The 16,319-nt window shown below is 40.1% G+C and overlaps 1 protein-coding gene across 7 annotated transcripts in view; it reads left to right on the top strand.

Moving 5' to 3' along the window:
- Window positions 1–16,319, top strand: part of LIMCH1 (LIM and calponin homology domains 1) — a 174,504-nt gene that overhangs the window by 127,937 nt on the left and 30,248 nt on the right. For all 7 annotated transcript variants that reach the window (XM_039550350.1, XM_039550353.1, XM_039550351.1 and 4 more), the window contains 7 exons: window positions 45–278; window positions 1,264–1,512; window positions 2,529–2,564; window positions 7,167–7,293; window positions 10,051–10,205; window positions 10,395–10,794; window positions 14,076–14,297. In XM_039550350.1, the coding sequence (XP_039406284.1) occupies window positions 45–278; window positions 1,264–1,512; window positions 2,529–2,564; window positions 7,167–7,293; window positions 10,051–10,205; window positions 10,395–10,794; window positions 14,076–14,297 (1,423 nt within the window). The remainder of the gene's footprint in view (window positions 1–44; window positions 279–1,263; window positions 1,513–2,528; window positions 2,565–7,166; window positions 7,294–10,050; window positions 10,206–10,394; window positions 10,795–14,075; window positions 14,298–16,319) is intronic.

The following is a 16,319-nucleotide window of genomic DNA, read 5'->3' as shown; positions in this document are numbered from 1 at the left end:
AGCGAGCATTATCATGGAACAGTGTCACTTGTCTCTCTGAGCAGTACTGTCACACAAGAAGTGAAACAAGAACAGCTTGAAATCCCTCAGCTGCAGAGTGATGGAACAGAAAGCAACATGAAATTTCCAGACCCACAAAGAGATGACATGTTAGCCAGAAGAACTGGAGCTTTTCTTAAACAACCTGGGCCCAGTGTTAAGCAGTTCCTTCCCATGCCATTTTCAAAGCAGCAGAATAAGCAGGGCACAGCTACAGAACTTGCGAAGAAAACCACGAGGTAAGAAAGTTTTTCTCTGTGCCTTTTAGCTAGCCCTGTGGGCTGTTTGTCAAGATCTCTTTATCAGGAAGATTTCTGGTGGCCCAGTAGTGGCTTTTTTCATGCTTGTTCTCAGTTCTGTGCTGATTCTTTCTGCTCAGTAGAAGGCAATAGAAGGTTTCTGTACCTTTTAGTAGAGCCATGTAGAGACTCAGACCAGAGTTCTACCAGAGGCAAAATTCTAACAGTGTGTGGAAACAGATCTACGTAGCAATTACATTTGCATTACATTTGCATTACATTTGCAAAGGTTTCTGGTTGAATATGAGGTAATCATTACAAATGTTTCCAGCTAGAAATGGATATGCTGGATGTAGTAGGTTAAATGATTTTCTATGGCTTAATTAGTGCCAGTGACTTCCTAACAGGAAATCTAGAGATCCCAAGATTCTTTCTGATAATGCTTAATGTCTTTCTAAGCACCTTTGTTCAGATGTTTGAGTCTGTGTGAGTGTTGAAGCCTTTGAAAAGAGTTATCGTTTGGTGGTTGAGCCACATGCAAGCAAGAGTGGAAAGGTTCTTACTCATCAGCCTCTTCAGAGTACATGAGGAGAAGGATATGCATGCACCTGTACAGACATGGATGAAAAACTAGCTTACAGCTCTGCCAAGGCAAAACAAACCTGTCATCTACCATAGAATTCAACAGTGGCTTAGTGTTGAAAAGACCTTAAGTTGAATATCTTGGTTAAATTATGGACTTAATACTTCAATTTTCTGTGGTGTCTTGGACAGTTTATTTTCTGACTTAAAAGAATGGTACAAGCATTTGACTCTTAAAATGATGGGTTTTGCTCCTGCCTCACTTAGCTTATCCCCTGTCAGCTATTTGGGTTTGTAGGGGTTGTTTTTTGTTAATTTATAGTTATGCTTTTCATTATGTATATGTGATTTTTGAAATGTTGCTTAATACATCCCTTTGCACTACTGCCTTTGGCTCACTCAGGCCTGAAAAATGTCCACAAGTCTACACTAACAGTTCTGGAAAACCTGCAATAGCACCACTGCAAGAACAGCAGCAAGGGCAGGAGAAGGACAGTCTCCCACCTACAGGACAAGATGAGATTATTAGTACTGCCCAAGTGGGTGAAGATGGTCACAGTGAAGTCCACCTTGGTCAAACATCTAAGCTTCCGGAGGTTCCTGAGGAAAATAAAATGGAAACACTTTCATCCAAGGATGAGCGTCTGCAAATGTGAGCTTTCTGGTGTGAATCACGCAGCTTGTAGAGCCCTGTGTGCACTCTTCAGAGTTCAGATTGTGCATTGCCTGGTGTGTTTTCAATCCAGACTAAAACACTGTATGTCAGTAATACACATTTTAGAAACAAAAAGAATAGCTGTGTAATGAATTTTATTTTGATTTTTAAAAAATATTTAATTGAAAGGTAAGTGAAAGGAATATCTAATTACAGTATACATGTTGAATTGCAAGAAAAGTTTATGAAGAGGAGAGGCTAAAATGGACTCTGCTCATCGAGAGATGTTTATTCTATTTCTCCCATGATTAGAAATGTTGTAGTATTGACTTTTGCACTTGATGCTCCTTTATGATAAATCCCAGATACAAATATGTGGTTTGCATAGCTCTAAACAAGACCATCATTTTAGTGGATGTCGCTGGTTTGTGTATTACCAGTAGCTTTTTTCAGCTATACTCCCCCACTCTGAGGAAAGAAAACCAAAACCAACTAACAAAAAAACCCAAAAAAACAACAAACAACAACAAAAAACCCAAACACAAAAACAAGACTTCCAAAATGAAAAAGGGCATTCTGTGACTCACTTTCTGACTGTGATATTTGTCTCTTTCATGCTTCAGTAACAGTGGTACTAAGCACTGCTGTGGAATGTAACTGTTAAGTTTTGTCTCCATTCATTGCATGTATGGCACAATGTAAATGCTAAGACATTGTCTATTTTCAGTAACTATTTTCTCCGCACATTTTAAATCTACTTCAGCAGATTTTTATAATGTGGGGCATAAGTATGTTTAAGTATGTTTGAGGAGGGATAGGTGCTGTTCTTATGTAGTTTGACCTCAGGATGCTCAGGTAAGTCTTGTTTGATGAATACACAGTCCCTGAACAGTACGGTTCTGTTTTGGTCAGCTTTACTAGTACAAGTGACAGTTGCACAAATTGTATGGGTCCAGTTGCAATTACTACTTAATGTATTTATCCACAATCTAATTTTATATTTGGTCTTGTAGATTCGGCCTCAGAACTCCTGTGTCTGATGACGCAGAGTAAGTTGTCTTGTGTTCACAAGATTCTGTTTTAAACAACTTACACTGCATGCTTTCCCATCTTTCTACTAATTTAAAATGCAGTTGATGCATCATTATTATTTTGCAGTGTTTCGGCAAATAAATTTTTCAGACAGCACTGAAAAATGGAATGCAATATGGCTTACATTGCAGTTAAAAATAATTTCTATATAAAAGCCCATAAAAACTAAGCATAATACTAATGTCCAGCTGTTGCTTAAAGTATTGTTTCCTCTTTTTTTCTTTTATTTTGCCTTGGTTTTCTTCTGAATTTCCATTGCCTCTAATCAGCTACAGGTAAAGAGAGCTGGGTTAAATCTGGGTGTTGAAGGAAAAAATGAAGTATGAGGAGGAACAGGAAGAAATAAAGAAATCCAAAAACAAAATAATGTCATCGTGATCTTCAGAATAATTACCATGAAAATGCATCTTTAGCTGAGCCTTTATTCTCCTTTAAAAACTTTATATTGAATCCCTTCCAGGTTAGGTTTAATTTAATAAGGTACTAAATTTCAATTTTTAAGCTCTTCACCTCAACACTTTACTTTTCATAGAAGGAGTAGAACTGACATTTATTACACTTAAAAATTTTAATTGTTCATGTATGCATACAAACTTCAGTAGAGAATAGTAGGCAATGTCATTTAGAGAGCTCTTTGGAAGTATTAGCTATTTAGAAGAGAAATAGTTGGGAATTACCCACATAGTAACACCCTTAATATCCTTCTGTTCACAGAAATGCACATGACCTTCTCTGCCTCCCAGATTAAATCCCAAAATAGAAACAGTATGGAGAGTTGTAGGGGTTTTATAATGAGTATACACAGAGACTAATATGCAATTTTTCACCCTTTGCTCTAATGATAAAGCTTAGAATCATGGAGTGAGTGTTCTTTACAAGTTCTGTAATAGCTTTATGCTGTATAGAGCCTGTGTCCTCTGACTACAGAGTAAACATGATCATTTTCAAGCAGCAGGAATCTGTCCAGTCAAAGGAAGGGATGAAGTAAAAAGAGCAATATAACATAGAAGTGCTATACTTAACAATGGGGATGTTCCTGCCATTTCAGAAGGCCTACATATAGGATTGATTTTTCATCTTTGCATGTCTGTATTAAATGCAAACATGAGAGAAGGTACATGGAGACACCTCCAAAGAGGCGTTGCAATGGGCTTGGTGGTATAACGTGAGAGTAGCAAGGATTGATAAATCATACTGCTTATTCCATATTGATTCTGATCTTGTTTTAAAAGGCAAAGCAATTAATGTTCAAACCTCACTGTCATCCTTTCCAGATGTGCCACAGTTTACAGAGCAACTATTTTCCTGAACTGTCTTTTAAGTTCTTATAAAAGTAAGATTGTGTTTTTCCTTTTGAAGACAAAGTATTTATGAAGACTCTAATAAAACTTGACTCTCAAGTAGGAAAAATAAATTGAACTAACATTCAAAATACTTCCAAAATGTTTGTCACATCTCCATTGAAAACCGTAACTTGAATTCAGTCTTAGACTAGATGCTCTTTATTCCAGCAGCAAAACTAGGAACTCTTTTATTAGACTGACAACGTTCCCTGGGCTGGTTAGGGGAAAACTAGATATTGTCATCAGTCCTGGTCTGTCTCAGCATCCAGAAAAGGCAATACTTAGTGTATTGCTGCTGATCAAGCCCATTCCTATCTCCTGAAGAGAGAGAATTCTGGTGGTAGCGTGGTAGTCCAGTGTGAGTTTAGGCTCATAGTGGGCTGAGATTTTTGAGTATTTCTTTACCAGAGTCTGATTCTTGAGCCAGTCTGTCCCTTTTTATATTTTGTTGGGGTTTCTTAAGTCTTAGTATGATTGTACAATGGTAATGCAGCCACATAAATAAATGCCTTACGTAAGGATTGTTAACATATTCTCATAAAAGGGTTTTTATTTTTTCTCTCACTTTTAAATTAATTAATCTAAACACTGAAGTCCTTGAGAGCTTTTTTTAATCCAAAATTTATCTAGACCTGTTAAAGAAATTTCTGCATGATATCGCTGACAAGAACAACTGTAATTTGTGGTAATAAAGCAGTGTAACTTGAAAATCCCAACATCCCAAATACGCTGTTTTTCTGCACAGTGCTTTTCCCCAGATGATTGTTAGAAGAGCAGGTCTGGTACACTGGTCAGCCAAAGGGCCCTCTTGCTTCAGGACAGAGTTTGTATGCAATCTCCAGAGCTGTGCTAATGGCAGAAAGTTAATGAACTTGAATTTGGTGCAGTTACATATTCCCTGTCTACTTGTGTGCTATTTGCCTGCTGGCCCAGCATGTGGTTGAAGGAGGGAGTAAATTTGGTTCTGGTCATGGAGATGTTAGTGATTGTCTGGAGCCATTTGTAGATTATAGAAGACAGAAATAGGATGAAATTATGTGGGACTCATGGTGAAAAGTCTCTTTTGATAGAAGCTCAGAGTTTTGGCCTCTTTGATTCTTTTCTAAGAATGAACTTGTCAGGCAGAGAAGATGATGTAGACCTTTCAGTTGGCCTTGTCTGTGTACTCAGGAAAGGAGGTTTTTCTCCTTAATGATTGCTCCATGCTGGTCAGAGCAGAGCACAGTGCTTTGAGATGGGACTCCTTCAGATTGCTGTCTCAGGAAGATACTGTTGTGGAATAACATGTTGCTGCAGAGTTGATGCTTGAACCTACCCAGTTGCTGATCCATGGCAATGAAGGCCCAGCAGCAGGAGATGACAGCTGGAGTAGGAGGTGCATCTGGGGTTGTAGTGTATAGTTTGACTCCTAGCCAAGGCTAAAGCCTTTTCCAGGGAACCTTTTTTACTGCATTGTTAATAGTCATAAAACCTGTTGCTGTCTTTGTGCACGCTGTGAGACCTGCATGAATTCAGGGAGCATACATTAGACTTACATTCAGAAATCCAGGTACTCCTGCTAGAAAGGCAAGATTCCTCCATCCCAAATGGCACAGAGTGAGTACTCATGCACTCTACTAGGACCAGTCACCACCATTTCAGGTCTTATGTTTTCTCCTACTGCGTGTGAATGAAAAATTGTTTGACATGAGGAAAGAGTACCAGAGAGGAGCTACACAATCAGTTTGACCCAGAAGGCACAAGGTGGCAAATAATGAACACTAAAGGCTTTCTTAGTGTGAGTTTCAAAAGCTCTGAAACTGGAATAAACCCTATAAGAGTGACTTTATTGCAAGTTATGCATCTCCCAACCTACCTCACCAGTCTGCCAAATATGACTCATATGTAAGTTTTTAAAAACAACAACGCTTCCCATCTCTTTAGATTCTTTTATTTAGGAGTGTTCCAATCCAATCCTGAACAATGCAACTGTTAAACTACCCACAGAAAAACCCAAATTAGTGTACCCTTCAGCACTTTGTTTAAGGGGTGAAGCACAGTATTATGTTAACTTCACTGTTCATGCTTAAAGGCAATAGGATGTTGATTCTGTCCTTCATTTCTGAGTAAATACCTACTTACCAAGATGGAATCTGTGCATGTCCTTTTCCATACACTGTCCAGACCTTTCAAGTTTTTCCTTGAGAGTGGCATTCCTGTCTTTGCTTGCCTGAATACAAATGCTGGCTCATAAATATATGCACGGCTTTCCGTGACCATTCACTTTGATTACTGTGGACACAGTTACCCACAATTTTATCTTCATTGGGTGCTTCTCCTGCTAGTTGGCTCATTGGCTCATGTAAAGCTGCAGGTGATCGTTCGAGGACTGCTGTGAAATCACTTCATGTGGAACTGCATGGCTTTCTTTTAAGTTTTTTTTTGCTTTGAATGGCAGAACTGAGGTCATGTTTCACTAATAATAGGTAGCAGAGGTGGAGTAGTAAGCACCTTATCTTTGTGTGAAGATCTTTATATAATATAAAGGGATGCATAATATCAAACCATAACCTTTTTTTTCCTTTAACTCTCCAAAGGTCAGAGACATAAATAGAAAAAAACTTCTTTTTGTCCTGGACGTCATCTTTTCCTTGTTATTAATAAGTTGGTGCTGGTAGCATTGGACTTCTTCAAGGCAGGAAGGGGAGGACAGGGGAGGGGAGGAAGTACCATGCAGTTTGAGCTGAGTGTACTTCTCTGGGCAGGCTCCCCGTGGCTTTGTAGCAATAGCATTTAGCTAGCCATGCTGCCCCTGATATACTTTTCAAGCCTTCTTTTACCCAGAAATGGAAACTTTCGTCTGTGGTGTTAATCAGAGTGATCTTGAAAACCCATTGGGCACAAATCTGCAGAAAGTAAAATGTTCTGAATGATAGAATGATTTTAATAAGAGCTGTTGATGGAAGTGTAAAGTTACTAGTGCTTCTTAGTGAGAGACAAAGTTGCAGTCAGCTAACAAAATCAAAAGTTGAGGAGTGTAATAATGCCTGAAGTACTATGTGGGAGTCATAGGGATCCTAACGAGCCCTTGTAGAGGACTGCTGCTTTTGGGAGCTTTGTAACAAAGCAGGTGTCTGATTCTGCTGTAGCACCCTCATGTGGCTTGAGCTCTTACAAGCTGAAGGAATATAAGCCTCTAAATAAGACTGGGCTTGTTGTTATTTCCCCCTTGTTTAGGAGTGTGAGTATGTTTGACATGAGATGTGAAGAAGAAGCTGTGGCTCAGCCTCATAGCAAAGCTCGCCATGAGAAGCTGCAGAACATACACAACCAGCTGAAAGAGGATGAGACCAGATGGCAAGATGTGAGTATATGACATTGTCTGCAATGCTGGCAGGCACTGAGGCCAGCCAGCTAGGCAAAAACAGGACAACCTGCTAAATCTGCAGTTGCTGTCACGTGCTTAAAATAATCAGGAGAGCTTTTTTTTCCTCAGTGGATTGTTGCTAAAAGAATAGAAGTTCATAATTTGATGTAAATCAAAGAATACAAGATCTTCCGGTCCCTCTGCCTCTTCACGAGGTATTTTGCTTTATTAAAAAAATGTAAAGAAACTGTGATTAGATAAAAAAATGGAAGAACAACTTCTAACTGCTGACTTCTCTAACTTTTCTAATTAGTCAATGTCCAAAGTGACAACATACAAGACTAAGTAGGACAGGGAATAAATGGGTTGAACTTGTCTTTAATAAATTCGTATAGATACAGAAAATGTTAATGTTTTCCATCTCCTCCAAGCAAACAAATGGCATTTCATGTTAGCTACACCCTGCTTGGTTTACAAGGCCTTTCCAAACCCTCTTTCCTTGATGTGTTTTGTTAAGCTGTCCAGGCATTTGCCATTGTCTGCAGCAAAGTAGCAAGGAGAGAAAAACATGATATGCAGGTAAATTAGTACCAGGAGTTTTAGTTTAAATTCTTTTCATTCCTAAAGACTGATTTTAAATGAGGAATTTGGGGCATTTTTTTAGTTTAAAAAACCCCAAAACACAGTAAAACACATCTCTTCAGGTATGGTAGTTTCTCATTACAAGGAAAGCTTCTGTGAAACACCTCAGAGAGGTTTTTGGTAGAAAATTCAAGGAAAAGTAAAAAAACCAATTGTATATACAGCTAAGAAGTGACTTTCTGTAGTAGAACAATGAAGGACTTTAGCTGAAAGGTCTTCATGTGTGGGAAGCCATAATTTCCCAGCAGAGATAAGAATAAATCCAAAGGTATTCAAGAAGTTTGAGAATTCTCTGCTGTTGAATTGAAAATCCTCTGAGCTAAAGTTAGTACATTTTCCAGGCCCTCAGCACCTTCTACCATGAACTAAAAGTTCTGAAGAGGTACTAAAAATTACCTTATTGGAATGTCCTTGGCATTCTGAAGGCTTTATAGAGATGTATTTCATGGTCCGATATTTTTATATGCCCATGCTGTAAATTTGCCAACAATTAACAGTTTCAAGGCTTTTTAAAACTGTTGTTATTCTAAAGCATCAGAACTGGAAAAGAGAAACATGTCTCTATTTTAATTATGAAAAGAGGAGGAGGGCTTATGTTAGAAAATTTGCTAATGAAAGACTAATTTTCAAACAATAAGCAATAGTGGAAGTAGGTGAATAAAGAAATGCTTTGGTACTTCAATGAGGATAATTAGTAGCTGAGGAAAATGAAAGGCCGATGTTTCATGAAGGGCATTATAGACTGATATATGTAGGTCATGTGAAGAAGTACTTTAATGAGCATTCCCTTAAGTGTAACATCAATAATTTGTGGGTTTAAACTAAATTAAAAGTGACAATGTTTTTTCCTGATTTTAATAAAATAAGTTATACTTGCAGTACCTTCTGCTGCTTACCAATAAAAATGCAATTAAAATATTTGGGAAACCGTGTAATTAATGAAATAGCCTTTGAATTGAGTATGTGTTATGAATATATGGGTTTTATTAAAACCAAAATTTATTAGAGTGCATGAAATATAATCTGTATACTAATCTCCTGATGTTGAAAAGTTAATGACAGATGTTCCCTTACAGTTTCCTACAAAGTTATTTTTCTTTGCAGAAGTTCTGTAGTGGTTACTTTTCTATGTGAAATTTTGTTCCTTTACTAGTTGGCTGCAAAGAAATTTTACAGTTTAGGAAACTTCTTTACTATAATTCTTATACTGTGAAAAAGATATTGCTTCTGTATCCTCCAGGATTTGTGAATTCATAAAAGATGCAAGAGAACACAGGGGCCCATAACAGGTACCTCCTGTGACTCTCTGGTTTAGTGTCAGGCTAATTTTTCAGGAAAGGCAGAGAACCGGATTCAGTCAATCTGCACAATTTCAGGCAGGCAGATTCCAGAAAGACTGAGATTGTTACTTCAGCAAGGGCATCTCTGTATAGCTTGGGTGTAAAGCTATGGGATACAAACCATAGGCTTTTTACTCAGTCATCGCTCACATCTGGATCCAAAATACTGTAGGGTAGCCATGACAAAGAATTTAAATTTGGATGCTGCACTGGATTCTTCTACCAAAAAAACCCAACATCATGGATCAACCATACTTGCATATAGCTGACTGATAGCATGGGCAAAGTATGGAACTATCAGCTCTCCAAGGCAAACTATCAGTGCAGCTGTAGCTCATGATAAAACAACATCCATTCTTCCCATGAACCCCTGCTTCCCATATATCTGATATATTCAAATTCTTCACCAAACATAATTTTTTTACTTAATCTTTCTGGGGAGTTGGATTTTGTCCCTAGTGTTAGCCCAAGTGAAAATGAGTGTCCTGACCGGTCCTTTTAGGCCAAATTTCCTGCCAAAAGGAAAGTAAGCAGTGAAGCTATGAAATCCTTACTGTATCCTGCTGGTAGCAGGAAATTCAGTCAGGGAACATCTTCATTTATGGCATGATCTCCTTTTGCCATTGAAATAAACAATGCTGCCTGCAGGTGATGGGAGCCTAGTCCACAGGCAAGAACAAGCATTGCAGCTGGCTCACTGGGTTCGTTGTTATCTGTGGCCACTTTTTAGTTATTTGCAACTCTGCATTCAGGTGCCTTCCTTCTCTCACAGGACCTGGCTCGGTGGAAGAGTCGTCGAAGGAGCGCTTCACAGGATCTGATAAAAAAGGAAGCTGAGAGAAAGAAAATGGAGAGGTTATTGGCTGGAGACGGAACGAACGAGCGCAGAAAAAGCATCAAAACCTACCGAGAAATTGTGGAGGAGAAGTACGTTGTTTTCCTGGAGTGTAGTGTCATGTCTGAAAGTGCTGTGTGCTCCATAGGTGATAAGTAACTGTGGGCAGCCATGCCTGCAAGCCTCAGAGAGGGAGAGGGGAGGATGTTGATGGAGCAGAAGAAATGGGTGTGATTTTCAGTGTTAATATGAGGGTCTCTCTTGTGTTGTCTTCCTTACAGAGAGAGGAGGGAGCGGGAGCTTCATGAGGCATACAAGAATGCAAAGACACAGGAGGAGGCTGAGAGCATCCTCCAGCAGTACATCGAAAGATTCACTATCAGTGAAGCTGTCCTTGAGCGTTTGCAGATGCCAAAAATTCTGGAAAGAAGCCATTCAGTGGAACCAAATTCCCCACTGAAAGACCCAAATCCTCTGAGATACTTAAGGCAACAGTCACTTCCTGCTCCAAAATTCACTGCCACAATTGAAGCAACCATTGTTCCCACCACTGAACTAGAGCCCAGCAGTTCAGCAGGACGCACATCTCCCAGCAAAAGTGTCTCCAAGGCTGTGCCTATGCTGACACCCAAGCCTTACTCACAACCCAAAAATACACAGGAAGTTTTAAAGAACTTTAAGGTAGGATACATCACATGCCCCAAAGTCAATCAGGAGGCAAAGAGATCTTGATTAGATCATCTGAACGTATGTTTAATGCAATTATGTAGAAAATGGTGGCAGCATTCTGATGTTACAAAATTCAGCTTCATGCTCTGTGCTGCCTGGGTTAATGGTTTCTTCGTGGTTACCGGTCTTAGAAACTTGACCTCTTCAGACTGAAATATTTGCACTGGTCATTTTTCCTCAGGCTAAATTTGTTTGGGGAAAGGGAGAATTTAAGAAAAAAGCAAGGCATTTCCTCAAAGTTTTTAGAAAAGAGTATGTGGTCGTGTTTTTTGTTTTTAAACAAAATGGAAGGTGCAGGGAGTGTGGAGGCTCTGACTTTTGAAGCAAGACCTGAACTGACCTTTGAGTCAGGGGTCTGATTTTTGCCATACCCAAACAAGTGTGTCCCTACTCCTTCAGAGTCAAGAGCCAGGTTGCCCGAAGATATTCTCTTTCTTAAACATGCTTCTCACCAGGGATGAATGGGGAAAGCTACTTCACTGGCATAAAGAGAGGATTTAGGTTGTGCATGGAGGTTTAGGGAAACAGGATGGTACTGGGGTAGCAGAATAACTGGAGATTGATGGTGAGAGAGGGAGAGTGGCTGGATTGGATTGCAAGAACTGTGCAAAGATTATGGGAGTAAAAGAAGTAAGAGAATTTGGATGAAAGCAGGGCTGCTGGGAATAAGGGTGAGATTTGTGGGAGAAAAGGATAGGAGAAGAACAGGAGAGATTATTCTGAAACCAGAATATTAAATGTGAGGAGTGAGTCTTTTGACTGGGTGGTTGTGGACAATGGGAGTAAGATACAGAACCAATGATGGAAAAAGCAAAGAACTGGGATGTGTTAAAAAGAACAGACCAGAATAAGTAGTTTGAAAACATCTGCTGTTCACAGTGCCTGTGCCAAAATGGGAGCTTACCAAAGTCTCATTGTAGTCATGTTGTGAGCAGTGTGAAGCCTACTGACATGCATGCCCCCAGCCTCTAGAGTTTGGGTTCCCTTCTGTCTGCCATTGCTCATACTTTGCTAGTGGCATTCAAGGGTCCCTGAAGCCCTGCTGATATCCTGGTAGCACTGCTACCATGTATATTTAGGTTGTTTGCTTTCTAAAAGGTAAGTCAGCTTTTTATAGCTAGTGAAAAAAGTATGTTGTGGTGTATAATTTATTGAAGTCTGTCCCAGCTCTTGTGGAAACCACACCCCACCTTGTTTCCTAGTTGAAATGTGAAACTAATAATTCCTGTTTTTTCTTATACCTCAGCTGATACGCCCCCAGAGTTTACCTTTTAGATATCAGTCAATCGTGGATCTCTGGGGTTTTTTTGATCCCTGACACTTTTTTCATCAGAGGACCAAGATGGGTGTGTGTATCACCATAATGTTATTGCATATATAATTCACATATGTGGGTAAAAACTAACCCATGAAGGCTCCTACCCCTCACAAGCCACTACAAAAAAAAAAAATCTGTCTGAATGTTGTTCACATGATGTGAAAAAATGTGCTTTGTCTCAGTAGGAATCATTCCCTAGCACATGTAGCTGTAGCATTATTTTCCCTTGAAACACCAGTCTGTTGGTGATTCTTGGCCCTGGTGACAATGTGTTGACTTCCTCCAGATCAGAAGGAAAGGAGTATGTTTGTTTAACTCTGCAGCCAGGGCATCTGTCCTGCTCATTCAAACATTTGGTTTTCCTCCTTAATATAAATAGAGAAATGTCTTAGTCTAAACAGAGACACTGAAATGGATGGTGTGGCCTGCCAGTGTTTTCCTGGCCTTTTAATTTTTGAGATCTTTCATAACCTGCCTCTCTAGTAGATAATCCAGCACACAGTCCCAGACGACTTGGGGCTCAGTGCCTGCTCACATCAAACCCTAAGAGAGATACTGTGTTTGTTAAGTGGATGAGGTCAGTGTAGAAAGGGAGGGAATATTTTCATCTGAAAACCAGCAGTGGAGCTGATTGTGCAAGGGCTAACTGCCTTCACCTTCCCACATCTGGCAGAGCTAAGGATGCCCAGCAGCTCAGAGATGGCCTCTAGTCAGTCATGCTCATGAAGAACAGGGCTCTGGATGCCTGTGTACGAGAAGTCAATGGGAGGAGTTTGCCCTCAGCTTGGTACTGATGGTATATACTAAGTTGGAGGGCCACTCTTGAGGTATCCAAGCTGTTCACTCAGTAAGTAAGGAAGGATCTCTGTGCACAGAGTAGCAAAGCCCTCCTTACTCCTCAGCCCTGCTGACAAGCCTGTTAACATCTGTGCTGTAGCCAGGCAGGAGCAATGTAATGGTACTGAGACCTAGTCGTCTCCTGGTTTCTCCCCACCTGGACCCTCTTATGGTGAACAGCCAGTTAGTTCTCTGTAGCAAGACTTCTCTTGTATGCTTCTACAAAGAGCCCTTCAAATTGAAAGGAGTCTTTACATGCCACCTCCATTCAGAAATTACAGTGTTACAGCACCGAGAAGTTGTATCAGTGCAGAGGAAGAAGCTAAAGCATATCTTGTACTTTCTTCTTTGCTTAAAGGTTCCTTAGCAGGAATATACGGCCACCAAGGAGCTAGCTTGACCCTGAGAAGAAAGGTAGTTAAACTCTTTCCACACTCTCTTTTCAAGGAGATTGCCTAAAGTAATTTTTTGGGAAAGCACCTAATCTATTTGATTGCCTTATGGAGAGGGTGGAATCACCAGTTTTATTTGCTGGTGCCTTGATTATGTGTTAAGAACAAAAAAGAAACAAGTGGATGAACTCAGCTGCTCTTGTCCCTTCAAAGTTCACATGACAGTGCTTCAAAAAATCAGACTGCTAATACTGTGGTGAGGTCATTGGGGTACATAAGCAGTTCATCAGCATAATTAGTCCTGGAGAATCTGCCTGGGTCTTGCATAAGGCAATGCAAAACCCAGCAATTTTGGTCTAAATTTTACACAAAAATTGATTTTTTTAAAACATCCTTTGGTCTGTGATGCACACAAAGGGTGTCTGTATGTTACTGGGAGAACGGAATGTGGGAAACCAGGAAATCCAGAAAAATTATTTCCTTGTGTCTGTATTTTGTTTATGAGCCCCCTAGGGTCATAGGGTCCTCTTCTGTTTTGGCCTGTGGAATGAAATATGTGCTTGGCTCCATCTTTCACTGATAACAAAGACTGTGTTAATGATTGTAGTATCATGTTGAACTCCTAATTTCCTAAATTCCTTTGAATGCCACTTGTCTCAGCGTATTTGTTTAACTGTATTCCACAGGTAGATGGAAAAGTCAGCATGAATGGAGAAAATGTCAACGGCATGGAAGAAAAGGATAAAGAATGTACAACAGTAATATTTACTCCTTCACCAGCCAGATCTCTGAAATTTGACGGAGTAGCCAGAGGGGACAGGCCTCCGGTAGAGTTGAAGAAGGACCCCCCAAGTGTTGAGCTCAGTTTACAGAGGCCTGCCACTCAGAGTGTGCACAAAGAGCCAACAGTAAGACCAACACGAACAAACCAGCCTTACTTTCTTTGCCAATTTTCTGTCTCATGATGTGTTTAATCACTAACTAATGATACCCAAGTGCCTATGTTTGCCTTATTTCAAAAGGGTGTGCCCAGACCAGGAAAAAGACTATAAACAAAGCCCAAAATCCTTTGTAAATTAAAGGCTTCTTCTTTTTGTATGTGGGTAGAGAAATAGGAGGGTAAGATTAAAAAAAGTTTTTGTAGCCAGTGGGGGTCTTGGGGGGTTTTTTGTTGTTGTTTTTGGGTTTTGTTTGTTTCTTTTGGGGTTTTTGTTTGGTTGGTTGTTGTTTTGTTTTGTTTTGTTGTTGTTTTGGGATTTTTTTCCAGATGTCGTGCAGCAGATAAGCATGCTTTAAATGTGCTGGGCCGGGGAGAAATTGATTCAGTGTTCCAGCCGTTGTGCTGGTTTATTCAGCGCTTCTCCTAATGTCAGCTGATTAGATCAGCAACATAATTGGACTGTGTGAGCCATTATAATTAGTCTCAGTTTTCAATTTTCAAAAGAGGATGTGGATGTGCTGGCAACTTTGAACATTTGGTTTTCATTCCCTTCTCAGAAATGTTAGAAGAGGGGATAAGCTATTGAAATGCTCAGAGGGGCCAACATGCTTCTTAACTGCCTTATCAGAGAAACAAATTAATTTTAGCCTTTCATCTTTCTCTCCCCCTCCTCCCCAGAGAAAAAGGCAGGAGTAAAACTAGAGCATATCACATCAGGCATCTAGATGCTACAAAACTGTAATAAAAGTAGATAGTAAAAGCAAAACAAGAAATAAGGAGAGGATTGCAAAGAGAGCATGTAAAAGGATTGCAAGCAAGTGACAGGAGAGGGAATTCTCACAATTTTTTTCTGTGTAACAACAAAGAGAATTGGAGATGTGGTGAGAGTTGGGGTATGATAATTTTTTCTTTCATCTTAGATTTCATCCCAGCATTGGCCAGAGGGATAACAGGGAGCAGACAGGGATCTATGCTGGGCCGTGATGGCTCATTCATGAGAAAGGGTTTGTGTTTTACTCCCCTGCTTAATGCCAGTCTCTAGCTATGGGCACAAACCATGGAGCCTGCAGCAATCATGGGAACTGGTATGTGCTGTGAGCACAGACTTGATCCTGTCTGAGGGAACTGGTATTGAGTCAAAAGTGAATGATTTGCAGGGAAGGCAGAGCTGAGGCTGCTCCTGTCAGAAAAATTTGGATGTGAGGGAAAAGCCAGGTAAGCATTAGATCTGATATGGAAGAGCAGGCAGTGGGAGTGTTTGGAGAATAGAGAAGAACCTCAGCTTGCTGGAGATTAGAAGCTCAATGGCAATCAGAAAAGTAGCCAGGTGAAAATATTACTCACTCCTTTTTTTAGGATTTTCAGGCCTAGTTAGAGTTATGAGGAAACTCAGCAGCAGAAGTTGCTGTTAGGTCTTGAGTGTGCTTGTATCTCTTTGATGTCCTCTCATCCTCCCCTTTCTACAGCTTTGAGGATGATATGGCCAGCTGAACACAAATTTTTCCGTGTCTGGTTTCTCCTTCCAATTCTTAGTTCTTGTGGTGATACTAGCAAAAGAGGCAGAAGAGTTTGACTCCTCAGACTCCTTGTGACTCTTGACATTTGCAGAATAGCTCTTGGTTTGTAAGCTTGAATGCACTTAATTATGAAGCCTCCAAGAGAGAATGCGTGTGCACCAAAATGGTGCTAGTGACAGAGTGTCTATGCTCTAACTACAGATTTTATATCACTAGCCTCACAATTCCATCAGTAATGTGACTGGGTAGTGCAAACCATCATAATTACTCCAGGCACTCCAGCTTCAAGCAAAGGTATTAAATGTATTAAACATGTCAAGGGCAGAGCAAGGAGCGCAGACTGCTTTGAGGAGATCTTCCATGATCAAATGGAGAGAAGAGAAGGAGATCTGCCTGTAGCTGGAAGGGAATTTGCCAGCCTAAAATAAGATTTCAGGTTCTGTTTCTTCTGGATGTTTACTTCTCTTTACCCA

Source organism: Corvus cornix, chromosome 4 (assembly GCF_000738735.6).
Source record: "Corvus cornix cornix isolate S_Up_H32 chromosome 4, ASM73873v5, whole genome shotgun sequence".
Lineage (NCBI taxonomy): Eukaryota > Metazoa > Chordata > Aves > Passeriformes > Corvidae > Corvus > Corvus cornix.
The sequence above is the reverse complement of the archived record's forward strand: the minus strand, read 5'-3'. Positions and strand labels throughout refer to the sequence as shown.